Source organism: Enhydra lutris, unplaced genomic scaffold (genome assembly GCF_002288905.1).
Source record: "Enhydra lutris kenyoni isolate GAN:26980312 unplaced genomic scaffold, ASM228890v2 scaffoldscaffold58, whole genome shotgun sequence".
NCBI classification, from domain to species: domain Eukaryota; kingdom Metazoa; phylum Chordata; class Mammalia; order Carnivora; family Mustelidae; genus Enhydra; species Enhydra lutris.
The window spans coordinates 9908840-9928029 of NW_019154142.1; the positions used below are offsets into that span (position 1 = coordinate 9908840).

Sequence of the window (19190 nt, forward strand, 5' to 3'; positions counted from 1 at the left end):
TTTTGTGAACAGGAATTTATAGTGTTTTGTGAAGGCCTGATGGGGCCCTTAGCTCAGTTTTTTATCTGTTTTCTTTTTATCTGGATTTCAGAAGAGTCACTTATTTTTTTAAAGATTTCATTTATTTATTTATTTGTCAGAGAGAGAGAGAGCACAAATAGGGGGAACAGCAGGCAGAGGGAGAAGCAGGCTCCCCACTGAATAGGGAACCCGATTTGGGGCTTTATCCCAGGACCCTGGGATCATGACCTGCATCAGAGGCAGATGCTTAATCGACTGAGCCACCCAGGCATCCCAGAAAAGTCCCTTTTTTTTCTGTTGAGATGCAGGTGTCCTCTTCGTTAACAGTATTTTTCTCTCCTCCTCCCAGTGATTTCCAAAATTAATTTTTAAAATTGCCTTTAAATAGTCTGAATGTGAAGCTAAGGTTAATAAATATACATTATTATGATTTTAGTGGAAGAAATTTCTAACCTATATATTTGGGGATAGCAGTGACACTTAAAAATGATTTCAAAATCTGAGACTTTGAGCATCTGAAAATTCAGAATTGTTTCCAGTTTAGCAATTTTGCTTGGTGACTATGGACTGTCACTGGGTTGTGATGAAGAGAGCTACAGTGAAAAAGACGGACTGAGTTGGCATCCCAACAGTAATGTACCTTGGGGCTTTCTACCTTAGATTAAATATAAACGGCTACAATACTTAGTCCAGCCAGAAATGCTGAGAAAAACTCATTAGACGTGCTCGCAACACCTGTCATCAAAGGTTTGGTGTAGTTCTTGCAGTGAGTTTTACTGCCCTGTCTTTCCGTCAGCTGGATCACTGCCACTGAATTAACCATCATTTATGATCGATATATCATAACTTTAATCACTAAGCTATAAATCCATCTTCATTTAAAGGATAAGAAAACAAAACTATGAAGTATTAATGAGGCTACTTTTCATTACATTTGATAAAGTTATGATCATAAGATTACTTGACAATATTCACAAAGGATCAATTAAAAATAAGGTGAAACTAAAATTCTGGACATGAGTTTATTAACTTTGTATATGAAAACCTTAAGGAAAACATAAAAGCTTAGAAATAGGGTATACATAACTACCAAAGCAGTCAAAGAAGGGACAGTGTTCATAAAGAAATTTTTTATTAATGCAGTACCAAGAGGAAAGAAGGGGAGAGCAAAGTGAATAGAATACTTGAAATTAAAAATGTGGAAGCCAGTATATCAGCAGTAACAATTAATGGAAATGGAATATAGATACTTAGGTTAGATTTTTTTTAAACTCAGTCAAGTCTAACGTTACTTGCATGAGACCCACTTAACATGATGACGGGTAAGTTGGAAATACAGTGAGAATGAGAATGGAGAAAAGAATTAATGGAAATCAGAAATTTATATGAGGTTTTTCCAAAGCTAATGATCTCTGGAAAGACTGTGAGGAGCCTGGCAAAAGATGGAAGAGAATGCACTGGAGGCATTCGATGTTATGTGTGGTTTGTGGCAAAAACCCATACAGTGAAATGCGATTCATGTTTGTGATGGAAACTGCTCTGAACACAGGAAAATGTCACCAGGAAAGAGCAGCCAAATTAAACAGGATTTTCTAGAATTTTTGGTAAAACTGTAACTTACTTGGAATCCCACTTCTGTTTCTCAAGTACATATTATCTCTGTTCTTTAGAACAGTTTTTTCTGAGAAAGAGATGTTCAACTTACAACATCCAGTGCGCCACCGAGTGTTTAAAAATGCTGGGCACTTTAGACAGGCATAGGCATTATGATTGATTTATAAATGCAGAAGAATCTGATTGACTAGCAACAGGTGGTCTACCAAAATGAACCTGTAGACAGAGAGTGAATGGGTATTTTTGTTTGGAGAGCTGGAATCTAATTCCTGCAAATTTAAGCACTTGCTGCAGCTAGGCAGTAAAATCTGAAGTAGTCCATGCTCAGATACTCTCGTCTAGGTGACATTTAGCTTGGGGCCATCACATTGCCCTGGTGGAAGGAATCAGTGCATGTGGGCTTGATGAGAGCAGTGCAGCAAGTTACAGTGAATGTTGGACAGTTTCACCTCTACATAGAAGAAGCAGGCCCCAAAGGCTGCAGGTAGCTCATAGAAGTTTCAGTGGAACAGAAACAGTAAAAATACCTTACTGTGTAATGAGATGGAAGGAAATATGTCATTGTTACATTTTTTATGAGTCATGGGTATCGTCTTTGAAATTAATTCCATATTAATTATGTCCTTAATTCTTATATTTGTGTATTTCAAGCATGCACAATAATATACTCTTAAAGATATAATTATCTAATAAAAATTAAAAATTAGTTAAAACAATGAAAACATAATGACAGGTATTTGCCTCTGGCCTTGGCAGTGTAACTGGTCCTAGAGCAGCCCTCCTACTATCAACAGAGAGAAAACCACTCGAGATCAAGCAGTCTCCTTTGCAAATGTAGTCAGCAGGCATTGCTGGACCATCATCTGTAAGAGCAGCAAGTCCTATGACAGCCCCATCTTTCTGCCTTTCTGGATATATTTTCTGGAATCTGGCACAAGGACGGAGGAGCCCACAGAATATTGCAGTCTCCCTGACTTAGTATCTAAACAATTCAGGAAGACTGAAGCCACTGGAATTTGCCGGCAGGGAACTACCACGAAGAGTCCCAGAATTCTGCCTTGGTCTCCCTTTGTGTCCTAGCTGACCTTTAAGTAGTACATGCATAGGATAAGACTTCATGATTCAGGCTAACAACTACCAGGCAGCTGTAAGCCAACAACTACCAGAGAGTTGACAAGTCAGAAGCTGCCACTTTCTGACCAAAATGGAAAGACCTTGTGAACACCAGGGTCTTCACCAGCAACCCCAGAAAGGCCCACCTTTGCAGTGGCTGTAGATGTTCCCCAACAAAGCTTGAAAACAAGTCTCCAATGGATCAAGCCGATCTACTAACAAATTAACTGCCTCAAAACTTTTTAAAGGAAGACAAAACAAACAAGTCAGAAAATCTAGACAACATTCAAAATGTGTAGAATCCAATTTTTAAGAGTTGCAAGATGTATAAAGAAGCAGAAAAATGTGACTTATAACCAGGAGAAATAGTAGCCAATGAAACAGACTCAGAAATGACAGGTAGTAGAACTAGCAGACAGGGACTTTTTTAAAGCTATTATAAAATAATTTTTAAAGGATTTGAGAAAATGTTAGTATAATGAACAAAGAAATAATATAAAAATGAGCCAAACATTTTTCTAGATGTGAAAATAAGCCATCCAAAATGAAAAAGTCTCTGCGTGGGCTTAATAGCAATTTAGATACTACAAAAATATCAGTGCATTTGGAAACAGGACAATTGAAAATAAACCAAAAAGAGACAGAACAAAAACAAAAATGAACACAGCCTCATCTGTGGGACAATGCTAAGTGATCTAACATTGCGTATTTGAAGTCCTACAGTAGGGGTGAGGGGGAATATGAAAATACATAGGAGGGGGAAAAGGTCAAAAGTGTTATGAATTTGAGAAAATAGACAAAGCCATGGTTCCAAAATGCTCGACAAATCTCAAGCAGGGTCCTACAGCAAAGCCTGTTATTAATTAATTTGCATAAAACCTAAAATGATGGGGCGCCTGGGTGGCTCAGTGGGTTGGGGCCTCTGCCTTCGGCTCAGGTCGTGATTCCAGGGTCCTGGGATCGAGCCCCGCATCGGGCTCTCTGCTCAGCAGGGAGCCTGCTTCCTCCTCTCTCTCTCTCTCTGCTTCTCTGCCTACTTGTGATCTCTGTCTGTCAAAATGAATAAATAAAATCTAAAAAAAAAAAAAAACCTAAAATGATTATAAAAAAAAATCTTAAAAGCAGCAAGCACAGAGTGAGAAAACACGGTGAGAAAATGGTTTGAAATGACTTCTCACCTGAAACAATGCAAGGCAGGAGATAATAGAAAGAAAACATTTTCCTTTTTGACTACCATATTTAAAAGTACAGTTCTTCCCCTCCCCAACCCCCACATCCTGCCCCTCCCTTACCTATACCTGTCATGTTCTCCATGGCATTCATCATTTTATAATAGGCTACATAATTCCACATTGTCTCCTCCACTAGAACATTTTTTTCCTGATCTGTTCACTAATGTATCTTTAAATGTCTTGCACATAATGGCTGCTTAGCAAATATTTGTGGAATGAACATATAAAAGAGTAACACTTGTTGGTAAGTGTGTGAGGCTTCTGAAGACAAACAGAACCAACAGGTTATGTGTATGTATATATAGAGAGATTTATTTTTAAAGAGTTGGCTAGGGGTGCCAGGGTGGCTCAGTGGGTTAAAGCCTCTGCCTTCGGCTCAGGTCGTGATCCCAGGGTCCTGGGATTGAGCCCTGCATCAGGCTCTCTGCTCGGCGGGGAGCCTGCTTCCTCCTCTCTCTCTGCCTGCCTCTCTGCCTACTTGTGATCTCTGTCTGTCATATAAATAAATAAAACCTTTAAAAATAAATGAATAGATAAATAGTTGGCTAACATGATCATGAAGGCTTTTCAAGTCCAAAAGGTACATCAGCAGGCTGGAAATCCCGAGTTTCAGCTTGAGTCTAAGGGTGGTCTGCTGGCAGAACTCCTCCTTGCCTGGGATGGTCACTGTTTTTCTGTTAACGCTCTGGGCTGGTTGGATGAGGCGTACTCACATTACGGAGGGTAATCACCTTTAAGAGTCCAATTTAAATGTCAGTGTCATCCAAAAAACACCTTCACAGAAACATCCAGAATAATGTTTGACCAAATATCTGGGTACTGCGGTCTAGCCAAGTTGCTAGGTAAAGTTAGCCATTGTAGTAGAATGTGGAAAAACAGGAACTGTCATTCACTGTGACACATCAGATGTAAGTCGGTACGACCATTTCGGAAAATAATTTGGCACCACCTCACAAGGTTGAATATGTGCATATCCTGCCACTGAGCAATTTCACTTCTCTTTATAGACCTGGAAATACAGATAAGGCCACAAATTAACATGTTCAGAATTTTTGTGACGTGTTGCTTGTAATAGGAAGAAAATAGAAATAAAACATTTATTTGTGGGAAAAAGGATCAATCACTTGTGGTATATTTCTAGATCAGAATACTGCATAGCAATTAAAAAATGAATTAAATATACGTATGTTGACATGGATTAATTTTTTAAATTACGTTGAATTAAAAGTTAATTCCAAAAGGGTATGTGTGTGTATTTATATAGAGTTTGAAACCACTTCTATTTAATTTTGGCAACTCAAAATCATAATATATTGTTTGTCATATTAGTCTACCAAGGTTGTTTTTGCTACCTGAGATTCTCCTGTTTAATACTACCAAGGAAATCCACAGAACACGGGCTTTTGGTCTTTGACATCGTGTTGTAGAGGCAACTAAAGATACCTAAGGAGCTGTTCAGTAGAAACTGTATCACGTCACCAGGTTGCACCACCGATGAACTTTCTTGCATCCTGCCTGTTTTGCTAATTCTTACTCATTTACAACAATTTTAAAATACGTGACCCAAGAGGAAATTTCAAGGTCAGGGATATTGATATGCGGAATGGCAGATCGCATGTATTCTCAGTTAAAGCCTAGACTATAAATTTAAATAAAAATCACATTGAGTCATGACATGCAGTTATATCTGTTGATATTTTCCATTTAAGTATTTCACTATGCTTTTTTTTTCAAACTGTGATGCAAGAGTAAAATAAATTAAAATTGATGTTTATCTTTTTTCGGACTTTCTTTTCCAGTCATAAATTTGGGGTAACCATATGACATTTGAGGTTAACCTTTATTTTTTTAGTTAACAGTGGTTTCACAAAAGAGATTTTCTAATCAGCCCCTGCCCTGTTTTTATTTCCTTCCTAGTTGTCTGACGATGGTCGCTATGTCTTATTATCAATAAGGGAGGGATGTGATCCAGTAAACCGACTCTGGTACTGTGACCTACAGCAGGAATCCAGTGGCATCAGTGGTAAGTTATCTTTCAAACAGGTAATTAGTCCAGAAAGCTCCATTAAGAAGCAATTATTTTGATCTTCCAATTGATTTCCCAAGAAACCTCCTTCCATTCAGCCGTATGAACCCTCAGTTCATATTTTTTCTTTCGGTATTGTTGCATAAAATGAGGAAAAATTGAATGAAGCTCTTTGTTGGCTTTAGCATTTTCTCCATAAATTGAGGTTAACTGTATATTTTGCATATGAATGTGGACGTGTCTGTTGATTATTGCAGATGAAGAGTGTTAAAGAGAATCTAGCTCTTTGGTCTGTAAAGCACTGTAATTGTCTAGATGTAATGGTGCAAACTGTCACAGGCAAAAGGAAGAGACCAGTGAGAATTAGTGAGGTTAACAGGTAATTATAAGATGGTTTCCTAGCACTGAGCCACATGCACAGTAACAGCCTGATTTTGCTTTCTGGGAGCCTTATACATCATGAGAGTAAGCATAGGACCAGCCAGCTACAGATTGTGGCGGTGGCTCATTTTAAATGTTGCTCTTTTCGAGCCTCTAGGTCATAGCAGCAGCATTATCGAGCGCTAAAGCTCTCCAGCTGCACAATTTACTATGCTAAGAATACCCAGACCCCAAAACTGCACAGATAGGTTGGCACTCGGATAAGGACAGGAAGCTAATTACACTGTTCTGGTTAAAATAAATATATTTTAGAGAATGTGATGCAGATTTTCAAACTATATAATTTGAGTGCATTTAAATGATTAGTTAGATTACTTCACTATGTTACATTATAAGAAAATATACAATTTTTTTTTTTAATTGATCGGGCATTGCATCATTTTTAGACTTCTCTGAGCAAGATCCACATCCCGACATTCTTAGATACTGCAGAGCGCCATTCCCAGATGCAGCAGGATAAAGTCAGCAGATTGATTCAGGTGTGACATATATATCCATTTAATAAAGATACTTGTAGGGTTTTTTCTGTTTAAAAAAAAAAAAAAAAAAAAAAGATACACCCATTTTGATCTCAAAAGGAAGTTGCAACAACCACACCAGTTGTCATGTTCTTTGGCAGGAGCAAAACCAGCACCTAAGAATTGTTCGCTTGAGTTTCCAGTCTAGTCGACATGGAACTGAACCTCTGCAGAATGAGATCTGGAAGAAACAGGGACAGCTGTTACTCTGCTGTTACCCACACAGTATTCCTTTGTGAGTCTGAGATAGTGGAAAGGACTTCGCCTTTCCCCACTTTATTACAAATTCCAGTTCCATCATTCTTCCTCTAGAGAGCGCCAGTTTCATTTTCTTTTTATTACTCTGTTATTATATCTTTAAATTATTAGGTAGACTTGTTATTAAGTGATGCAAGTTAACAAATCAAAAAACACAAATTGCTTAATTTCCTCTAAATACAAGGAAGAGAATTTCTTCCATAGACCGGTATACTGAACTCGTATTGCTGTGTCCGCTTTAATAATAGTAATAACTGAGTGAAACTTAGAAAAGGGCTGGCAGAACTCAAGGAAAGCCTGTTTTCTTCCAAACCTCTTGGTCTTTATCTTTTTTTTTTTTTTACATACTTTTTAATCCCCCAATTTATCATTGCCATATTATGGAGGAATTAGAGAAGAGGGTATGATACCTAGAGATTGAGATTCTGGAGGGAAGATGGTGCAGAGGTACACCAGGCCATCACAAATAAAATGCTAGACACTGTAGCCCTGAAATAACATGAAGGAGAATGAAGGGAAACGTCTAAGGAACCATAAATGGCAATAATGCATGCAGCTGGGAAGCTCCTGTTCACAAAACAAGCCAGCTCCCCACCGGCCTTCCCAGTTGGATCTTCTTTGAGTTACTTGACTATTGTCTCTGCTTCTTTTTTTTTTTTTTTTTTTTTTAAAGATTTTATTATTTATTTGACAGACAGAGATCACAAGTAGGCAGAGAGGCAGGCAGAGAGAGGGGGGGAAACAGGCTCCCCGCAGAGCAGAGAGCCTGATGTGGGGCTCGATCTCAGGACCCTGGGATTATGACCCGAGCCGAAGGCAGAGGCTCTAACCCACTGAGCTACCCAGGCGCCCCGTTGTCTCTGCTTCTTAGGTGGCTGTTTTGCAGTCTAAGTGAAGAGCCCAGTGCTCTTACATTAGCAATTATCATTTTCCAATTCTTTTTTTTTTTAAATCATCCAGAGGAATTTTAAGGTTATTTTGTCATGATCTGAACAGAAATCCAGCCATATGTGGACTATGTGTAAACCTGTAAATTTATTTGGTATTTGATCTCTCAGTGGAACCACTTTTTTTTGGTTAACTTTTTAACTTTTACATAAGCTCTACGCCCAACATAGGGCTTTGAACTCACAATCCTGAGATCAGGAGTCTCATGCTCTACTTACTGCTTACTGAGCCAGCCAGGTGCCCCATAACCACATACTACTTACAATTGTTACTCCTAGGTATATGTAGTTTTGAGCTATTGATGGCTTGTGAAGGTATCTATCAGCGTTTACCCAAAGAAGCAGAACCAATAGGAGACATACATTAAGAGATGTTTTGTAAGAGACAGGCCTATGTGATTTGAGGACTGGCTAGCTGAGTCTGAAATCAGTAGGGCAGGCTACCAGGAAAGACAGTCAGGAATTCTCAGGCACAGGCTGAAGCTGCCGTCCGCAGGCGGTATTTCTTTCTCAGAGAAACCTCAATTCCCGGAGAAGACATTTCAACTGACTGAATCAGGCCTGCCTAGATTATCTAGGATAATCTCCTTTACCTAAAATCAACTGATTATGGTCTTTTTTTTTTTTTTTTTCTGATTATGGTCTTTAATCACACCTACAGAACACCTTTGCAGTAACACCTTTGTCAGTATTTGATTATCTCCAGACATGTCAAAAAGACCACCCGAGTGAGCTCGTGGAAAACCACAGGGAGAGCAAACAAGTCTGACCATACTAACCTGATTTCACTTTTTAATAAGGTGACTAAACTGACCAGTATTTGGAATTCATTGAGGCACTTAAAAAAGTATGTGGTATCCTATAGATTTGGAAGCGAATAATAGGATAGGTGGATTTGAAGCTTTGATTTGTACACTGATATGCATACTAAAGCACTGGGGAGTGTTGGCCAGTGACAGCTGCTAATGTCTGTGTCTGGCTCAGCTTGCCATTTCTTTTTCATCATTGCTTCACTAGCATTAACTCTGTGGATGACATAAACCTCAGAGTAGTTACTCCTTTGAATGGCAGTCCTAGGATTCTGAAAGCTCTGGACAGTCACAATGATCGGCCAGTACTAATTAAGATGAAATGGGGATCTATTTCCGTGCTTGGGTTTAAGTCAGTTGCATACAATATTAAAGAGAGCTTGTTCGTTTGTTTTCATTGATAGCTGGTTCATTAGGAGTCAGTGATATGATTATTACTGTACAAAGAGACAAGTACTATGAGTTGAACTGTTGAAGACATTAAGTATAGTTAGTTTATAACAGGAGAGACCTAGCAGATCAAGACAGTGATGGTTAAAAATTTTGTAAATAATCCCTACTGATCAGGATTGGATGTATTGCAACAATAACCAGAACACTTTCAAGTCTGATGTGAATTTTAGTCTCAGCTCCAAGACTAACTAACTGGTGAGCCTGGGGTGGGAATGTTTTCTCTCACTATTTCCATGACTACTGATGGGGAAGGAATACCTACGTCAGGAGGAATTGTGAGGCGTAATGAAGAGGTATGGAACACAGCTTAGCAGGGTTCCTGGCACATAGTAGGTTCTTAGGAATTCCTCCCTTCTTTTTTCCGTTGTTTCTTGACTGAAAGAGGAATATTTGGAATGAGCATGCTTTGATTTGGGATACCACGGGAAAATAGATTGAGGAAGTCCTAGAATAAATAGTTAACCTTCCGTATCAAAGCTGGTCTAAACACAGATCTTAGTATTGACTTGTTTCCTACAAAACCAGATTCATAATAAAAAAAAAAAATGTCCTTTCATTAACAAAAACATAAATAGGTGTGTCTCTAAGTGCAAGACTGTGTGGGGAGGTGTCTAATTTTTACAGGTTGATAATTGAAATTTTGGGGGTTTATATGCCAGAGATCTTTTTCTTGCTATTTCCTTACCTGTTCCATGTTTGTTATATTTTTTAAACGAGGGGAATAATAACTAACATTTAACTGAAATGCTAAATGTGCTAGTTAACTATTAGATGAGTTAAACTTGAATAGCCTGTGACCAAAAACTAAATCTGTTATGAAATCTTTCATTTTATATTGCTGAAATTTAACCTAAAGCCTTTCTGCTATGATTTTAATCTTTCTTGCCTTAAAGGCAGGGGAAATGATCAGCATTTTCATGCAAATTAATTCTTCATTTATTAGGGCATCGCTGAATTGCTTGTCAGGGAAACTAATTTTACTTAGGTAGCACTTTTTAACTTTTCTGTCAACTTTGCCTCCCAAGAAAACCTTCTTCCCCTGTGCATTTTGAAATGAGAATCACAAAAAGCACAAAAAAGTGGCTGATGGCTCTATAATATCATAGAAAAAACAGGACACAGAGAAAACAAAACTACAAAAATACAGGATGGGGAAAAAAAATCCTAGAGCCTTGAGAGTTAAAGGAGTTCCCTGTGAAACTGGATTCCTTTGTCATTTACATTTGTCTTGTAAATTCCAATTTTTCTTCTCCAACCTGCTGACCATCTTGCCACTCTGTTAGCCGGATCTCTCCTTGGAGAACCTCCTTTCCACCATTTATATCTGCAGTATTTTCGCTTGAGAATGATTTCTGTTACAAACTGTGGACCATAGCTTTTCCCCAGAACTGCAATCAGAGTGGTTGGCTGCCCCTTTCCTGACCTTTATGTCTAGGTGAGTCCTCTGACTCACCTCATTCACCACTGTGTAGAAACAGCACTAGGCATATATGTGATTTCCTAGGTGTTCAAAACTGCCAAGTAGGTGCTCTCCAAAGAACATCGCACCCCCTTTGGCGCCGACTGCTGGAGACATGTTCTGAGTTGCTCTCTACTTTCTTTGGGGAAGGAGAGATTTTTGTCTTAGCCGTAAGCACACTTTCTCATGCCTTCGGTTGACGCCTTTCCTTCTACAGTTGACTGTTCTCTTTTGCCAAATTCTGATTTCTTTTTCTCTCCATACAAAAATAAAACAAAAACAATAATAACACTTTTGAGTATTTGTGAGCTGCATGAGATCAGGTCTGTCTTGCTTTCCGGATTGCCCAGCACCTAGAGCAGTACCTGACAGATAACAAGGACTCGGTCCTTGACCAGACTTTACTCAGGCTTCCCTAGTTCTCTTCCTAGCTAGGCCTCAACCTTGGTTCCTTGGCCTCCTCCTCTCTCATTGGACCAACATAGCTTAGTTGTAACAAGAATCTCACTACATCAATTTAGAGAGAATCCCCTACCCTCCATATCTGATCACCCTTGATATCTGGTCAAATTCCTCACCCCTTCCCTCCCCCACCACTGTCCCCTACATGCTGATGACTTTGACCTGCCCTCACCAAGAATATTCTTGGGTCAGTTTCACAAGAAATCCTCTACTCCATGTGTCCTCTCAGTGACTACCCCTCTGTCCGTTCTGCTCATTGGCTATAAATCCCCAGCTGTCTTTTCTGTATTTGGAGTTAAGTCTGATCTCTCTCTCTTATTGTGATAGTCTTGACACCTATCTCAGCAGTCCTAAATACAGTCTTCTTTACCATTTTAACAAGTGTGAGATAATTTTTTTCCTTTAACATAGACTCATAGAAGGTGGGTTCCAGCTTGTCTTGAATATCATTGGCCCTTTGTGGCTCCTGGTGCTCAGAGGGCCCTGCTTTATAAGCCAACTTCCATCAGTAACTGTTAAATTTTCTTGGAAGCATTTTGAATCTTCACTTTTCTGGCCACCTAAAATTTTTTTAGTTGAATTTTTATCCTCTGTTAAACTCTGAGAATGATGAGTAGGTACAGACCATGTTTCTCCAGTCTTGTGTATTGTACAAGCAGGAGATTTTTGCTTCTCTTTGTCTGTTCCTTATTTAAGACCAAAAATGAGGAAACCACTTAGGACCCCAGGCTGGCATGATAATTTAATCATTCTGCAGTAGAAAAGACAGCTGAGTCTTGACTCCTGTGATTCTTTATGTGATTGATGCCTGTAGATTAGTTGAAATTAATCATTCTGAACCTTGGAAAAAAATGATCCGTGTCTAGATTTTCTTAGTTATATTTTCTCTACTTTTCTTAATAGTTTTTTGAATTATATATGTATTTTGTTTCCTAAGTTTATTATCCTATTTTGAATATGCAGTTGGCCCTTGAACAGCCCTAATTTGACCTTTGCATATCCATGTATACACGGATTTTTCCTTTTCTTGATAATAAATACAGTATTAAACTGTAAAGGTATTTTCTCTTATGATTTTTTAGTGGTCACTTCCCTGTAGCTTATGTTATTGTAAGGATACTGTATATAATACATATAACATACAAAATATATGCTAATTGACCAGTGGTGTTGTCAGGAAAGCTTCCAGTCGACAGTGGTCCAGGAGTAAAGTTTTTTGTTTTTTTTTTTTTTTTATTTATTTGACAGAGAGAGAGAGAGAGAGATCACAAGTAGGCAGAGAGGAGGAAGCAGGTTCCCTGCTGAGCAGAGAGCCCGATGCGGGCCTCGATCCCAGGACCCTGAGATCATGACCTGAGCCGAAGGCAGAGGCTTTAACCCACTGAGCCACCCAAGCGCCCCAGGAGTAAAGTTTTGAGGGAGGTAAAAGTATACGTGGATTTTTGACTCTGCAGGGGATGGTGTTCCTAACCCTTGCACTGTTCCGCGGTCAGTAGTATGTAGAGTTACTTCATATCAACTAAATTGGGAATAAATTTTCACATATTTTCTCTATTACTGTTAAACATCAGGCCTTAGATCTGTTCTTTTTTCATATATTTGGACTTTAAAAATTTTCATTAAAATTTAATTTATACCCTGAAAATATAAGCGATGATTTTCAACATTCTTTTTTTTTTTTTTTATCTTTTTTTTTAAAGATTTTATTTATTTATTTGACAGACAGAGATCACAAGTAGGCAGAGAGGCAGGCAGAGAGAGAGAGAGGAGGAAGCAGGCTCCCTGCAGAGCAGAGAGCCCGATGCGGGGCTCGATCCCAGGACCCTGGGACCATGACCTGAGCCGAAGGCAGAGGCTTAACCCACTGAGCCACCCAGGTGCCCCTCAACATTCTCTTATACAAATTTATCTTAGTGTTCAATATAGTTAATGTACATTTCTGAATAGTTTTATTGGAAAAGTATGAGACTACCACTTTAATTTCGATTGCTTCTGTTGTCTTCACACTGTCAACAGATACATATGTTTCAGTCTGAAATGCAGGATTTTATAAATGTTACCTGTTTAGTTAGGAAGCAGACACATAGCAGGACATAGCAGCACCCCACTCCGTGCTGTTCTTCCTCCCCTGGTGTGCTCCCCACCTGCTGGGCCCAATTTCAGGGCGCAGCGGTGCTGTGACCTGGCACACAGGCCCAGGCTCAGAGGTAGGACAGCTCTGGAATTGAAAACACTCAGCTCCCTCCTGCTCCCCTCTGGTTTTTTGTTGTTGTTGTTGTTCCCTCTCTTTTTGGTTCTTTCAATTTTTCTGTGAAAGGTCAGAGACTTCATTTCATCTTTTATAGGGTGGCCAACAAAAGAGACTCTGACCATTTGGCCCAGTTCTGAATGAATTTAAACTTGTATTAGAGGTTTTTAAGTAGAATCTTTAGGAAGCAATTATTAGGTGAAAACATCTATCAGAGCCTGAAATCCTTGTTAGTGACATAACTACTCCTGGCACGAACGTCACCGTCCTCCAGACAGTCCCAGAGTGGTCTTTGCTCCCTATTGCAGCATTAACGAAGCCTCCGGCAAAAAAGACAGATGGTGTGGACATCATTGATCTTCGTAAGGAAATACCACCTCACCCTTACTTCATCCAGACTTTAACCAACCTGTCTCTCTGCTTTTTCCTTTTCTGCTGAAAGTTTGAGCCTTCTAGGCTGATGAAGTTTCCAGCACTCAGCATGTTGTTTTAGTACTTCCATGTCATTAAAGAAATTGGCTTTCTTCTGAATAAGAAATGCATCTACACTCCAGATTACATGTAAAAATAAAAAGAGCTCAGTATTCATCAGACACCTAAATGGCTCCTTTAGCCATCTCTGGCTAACGCAGGGTACACCTCTTGTTTCTAGGTAGCTGGGACCATAGTGACTCCACGGGTCATGCCTTGTGGGGTTGGGGCGTCTTTTGGGGGTGGAGTGGAAAGGGGGAGATAAACATTTAAGAAACTTGAAACAAGGGCGCCTGGGTGGCTCAGTGGGTTAAGCCGCTGCCTTCGGCTCAGGTCATGATCTCAGGGTCCTGGGATCGAGTCCCACATCGGGCTCTCTGCTCAGCAGGGAGCCTGCTTCCCTTCCTCTCTCTCTGCCTGCCTCTCTGCCTACTTGTGATCTGTCTGTCAAATAAAAAAAAAAAATCTTTAAAAAAAAAAAAAAAAAAAAAAGGAAACTTGAAACAAAGGACTTGTCCGAAGTGTAGCAAGCTCAGCTGAATGTGAAGAGCCAGACGAACAGGGGAGGAGGGCCTCTCTGGGAGACAGGGAGTCATTAGAAAAGAGTGCGTTTCAGAGAGGGAATGCAAGAAGGGCAAAAAGAATTGGAACATCAAAAGATAGCATAAAAATAAGCAAGACGTGGATTTTGAAGTAAAAAAAGTAGTAGTGATAAAATTAGTATTTTCACTAATTTTAAAATGAGTGATTTTAAGGGCTTTTTCTAGGAAAATAGCTGTGTGTTGTGACAGATGGAAATTAGATTTTAAAGTTCACTATTAGCAAATCAGGCTGTTCAGAAGCCACATTTGGCTTATTTTTGTCATTTGAAGAATGCTGGGATTATTTGGAATAGTAGTAAGTATTGACTGTTTAACATTTTCTGTGTGCCAAATTCTGAGCAAAGAGTGTCGAGAATTCATGTAGCCTTCTCAACAACCTCTGAGGAGCACATGTTGTTATCCCCAGGAGCCTGGGATGTGAGGCCAGTTCACTTTCCTGAGGTAAAGATTCAGACTCAGGTCAGCTGATACACCCAAGCCCATGTTCTAATCATCACTGTGAGGCAGGGGAGGTGGAAAGAAGTTGTCAGGCCAGGAACAGCCACCTTCCCCCACCTTCGGTTTTAGAGCAAGACCACACTTTCCATTTGTTTGTCTTTTACATAGTGTTTCATAAAGTATAAAAGCACTTTTTAGCTCCTGTTGCTAGAGAGCTTACGAAAATTTTCTATGAAACATAGTTAATACCATGCATTTTCAAAGAAAGCAATAAAAGTAATGACTTTGCTCTAGGGAAAGCATAAGATGAATTATTTTAAGCTAATCTTCACTCAGTAAACAAATCATTCCCCAACCAAGAATCAGGTCTATAAAAAGTAATTTTAACTGTAATGTGAAGAAGTTTGGGAATTGCATTCTTTTGGCTTCAGAGTGAATAATGTCACTTACAGAGAAAAGAATCTAAGAAAAGGTTGGCAAAAAACCGAGATGTTTGGGAGTTAAGCCATGTCTCTTTTTTAAAAGTAATTTTTCTGTGTTCCATTTAAATCAATAGAGTTCTGACTTGTGAATAACAAAACTGAGTGAGCCCCATTGTTCAACTGAAATACCATTTCTCTTGAATTATTTCATGCCAAAGCCCTGAGGAGCAAGGAGCTCAGGAGAGCAGAAGGATTTTGAGCTCCATTTTAAACGTGCTGCCCCATGTGGGCCAGTACTCTGAACCACCTTTGTATAAATCCAGCCACATAACTCAAATTTGAATGAATTTATGACTTGTAGTATTTATTAATGACTGAGGTTAATACTCCGGAATTTGATGGTAGATAACGACCACAAACTCTGTTGTTTTGGTGTTCACTGGAGCCTTGATTATTTAAAACAAATGTGCCACATCTTCAGGCTCCCCTGATTATATAGAGATAGTTGAAGGAAATGTCTACTGTGCCTTTGGTAGATGTTTCAGTGACTTTTTGTGTTGGGAGTGGGGTGGCTAGGGTCATAATAAATATCACTACAATGGATGCAAGACCTTTTCAGGTAGAAACCCTAAGATGGTTACTTTGAGAAATAAAGGTTGCACATCAGGAAATGTTTTATTGTCAGGGGAACATTTAAGGAATCTGACATTTTCCTGAGCCAAAACTCTTGTGTCTACAAATGTCATAGTCCAGAAAATTCTGATTCATCATTCTTACTATAAACAAACGTACCTTTCTGATTGTCTGCAATTTTTACATTACCCACTAATTTTTTAGTTATTTACTTACTCTTCTAAGGAATATTTTTTGGGTTTTTTTTCCCCTTTTAAAGCATTGTTTTCTGTAAATTAAAAAATGAAGTTAGCTTTGGTTACCTGCTTTTGAGATTAGCAGTTTGTCACTAAAAAAAAAAAATTATAATTTGAACGCACAACTTAATCTTTATAAAAATTAATTGTAAGGATTTCTCTTTGAAGGAGTTTAGCAGATTATATATTCTGAGTAACCTCCCAGTTGAAATAACTGAAATGCTGTAAGAAGTTTATAAAGTATCTTTCTAAATATATTGCTAAATTGGTACACAAAACAAGAGAAACCATAGAGACCAAAGACAAAATGAAAACAGGAATCCTGAGTTGTTCTGGGATGTTCCTCCTGGGCTTTGGGGGTTGAGTTCCCATCTGATGGCCACCTAGGGCAAGGGGATGAAGGATAAAGCCTCTGGTTCTCCATATTGGAAAGTCTAATAAGGGATACTGTCAATGTAATGGTGATTAAGAAATAAACCTGGGAGCGGGGAAATGGGGAGTGAGGAGAGGAGGAAAACCTGCCTGCCTTTACCTTCGCACTAGTGAGGGAGAGGGAGCAGCAGGATGTGAATTCTCCTAAAACATGAAGAAGACTGACGTGGGTACAGTTGCCTGGATTGCTCCTCTGAGGTCCAAAAGTCCTCATGCCAAGAATTTAACTTAAAGGGTTCCCAGGTTCATTGCCTCCCAACAGGCAAATGGAAGCCAAATGGAAGTCTTCTCTGGAGGAGTGCCACTTTAACCAGGCCTCCACGAATTGCCACAGATAATGTTTCAGGGGAAATCATTTCACAGTCAAAAATCTCAAAGTAAAGAAAAAAGTCACAGGAGTGCCTGGGTGGCTCAGTGGATTAAGCCTCTGCCTTTGGCTCAGGTCATGGTCTCAGGGTACTGGGATCGAACCCCGCATCAGGCTCTCTGCTTAGCAGAGAGCCTGCTCCCCCACCCCCTGCCTGCCTCTCTGCCTATTCATGATCTCTCTCTGTCAAATAAATACATAAAACCTTTAAAAAAAGAAAAAGTCACAAATCAGACAAAATCACCAGCATGAGCAATAGAACAACCAGAAGTAGCAGAGTGGACTTATCCCATTCCTAATGTAAAATAAGTAAATTAAATATACTTCTAAAAATAAGTAATGTGATTCTGCTTTTATAAAAATAAGCAAACAAGAAGCTTGGAAGTATGAGCAGGAAATGACATATCATAAAGAATGACCAGACTGGAAGAAGACTAAGTAGAATTTCTGCAAATAAGGAATGTGGTTATTAACATTAAAAAATCTAGTTATTAGGTTGAAGAAATTAGACACAGCTGAAGAGAGAATTAATGAATTAGAATATGAATGTAAGGAAATTACCTGGAATGTAGCCCACCAAGAAGTGGAAAGCATGAGTGGTGAAGAGACCTGGGAAAGAAAATCTTTTCAGAAATGATAACACAATTGGGATCATTTTGCAGAGGACAACCAGCCCAAAATGTTACCACGAGAATCACATAGCTATCTAAATATCAAAGTAGACTTTAAAGTAAAAAGCATTGCTAAAGGGACTTCTGGGTGGCTCAGTGGGTTAAGCTTCTGCCTTCAGCTCGGGTCATGATCTCAGGGTCCTAGGATAGAGGTTTGCTTTGGGCTCTCTGCTTGGCAGGGGGCCTGCTTCCCCTTCTCTCTTTAGAATGATGTTGTCAAATTCCCTAAAACTCTCAACTGAATTTTTATTGGAATTATGTTAAAGTTATAGATTTCCTTTGGGATTATTTGCCCCTTTGAAATACTGAGTCTTCCCATCTAGAGATAACGGAATGTGTTTCCAGTTATTCAGGGTATTTTTTTGTTGTTGCTTTTAGGATGCCTTAGGGAAGTTTTAGAGCCTTCTTCATATAGATTCCACATTTCATGTTAAGTGCATTCCTTTTTTTTTTTTTAAGATTTTATTTATTTATTTGAAAGAGAATGAGAGAACATGACGGGGGGAGGGTCAGAGGCAGAAGCAGACTCCCTGCTGAGCAGGGAGCCCAATGTGGGACTAGATCCTGGGACTCCAAGGTCATAACCTGAGCCGAAGGCAGTCACTTAACCAACTGAGCCACCCAGGTGCCCTGCCTCCCTAAGTATTAATTTTGCTTCTGCTCTAAAAGAGGGCCGTCCTCATCCCATGTTTTCTAACTGGTTATTGCTGGCATATAAGAAAGCTATAGCTTTTGTTTAACTGCTTATTATTTTAATTCTAGTCATTTGTTTTAACGTAATATTTATTGAGTTTTTGTTGTGGGTAGGTATTAGTAGTCACTTTATAATAATTTTTGAATAAACTTCCTCTTCCTAGTTTACAGTTGAGGAAAATGAAGCTAAGGGGAGGATAAAGAGATTACTCAAGGTCACACCAGTAAATAGTTAAGCTGGGGTTTTAATTCAGTTATGTCTCAAAAAAAAAACCAAACCCCTCTTTCTACCATCAGAGTATATTTTTCTTGATAAATTTAATTCAACAAAAAAATCATATAAGATATTATGCTATGGAGATGAATGAGATAATGTAAAATAGCCTTGAAAGACTCAAGGAATATAAACAAACTCCCAATTAGCAGTTTCACTGAGAAATTTAAGGTAGGAGATTAGTTAGAGAGTAGCTAAGATCTGGCATTGCCTGTCAGTAGTTTAGAAATCATAGAGCTCATTTGTTTATAAAACTTTTGAAAGGTATTCTGAACATCTGTGTCGGTCACATTGTGAAATAGATGTCTTCCTGGTATTTTTTTTTTTAATTTATATTTTTTATTTTATAA

The 19190-nt window shown here is 38.9% G+C and overlaps 1 protein-coding gene across 2 annotated transcripts in view; it reads left to right on the forward strand.

Annotated features, from left to right (window-relative positions):
* The window catches only part of LOC111158318 (prolyl endopeptidase), a 119689-nt gene that overhangs the window by 43394 nt on the left and 57105 nt on the right, over positions 1-19190 (forward strand). For both annotated transcript variants that reach the window (XM_022520289.1, XM_022520290.1), the window contains exon 7: positions 5898-6003. In XM_022520289.1, coding sequence (XP_022375997.1) covers positions 5898-6003 — 106 coding nt within the window. The remainder of the gene's footprint in view (positions 1-5897; positions 6004-19190) is intronic.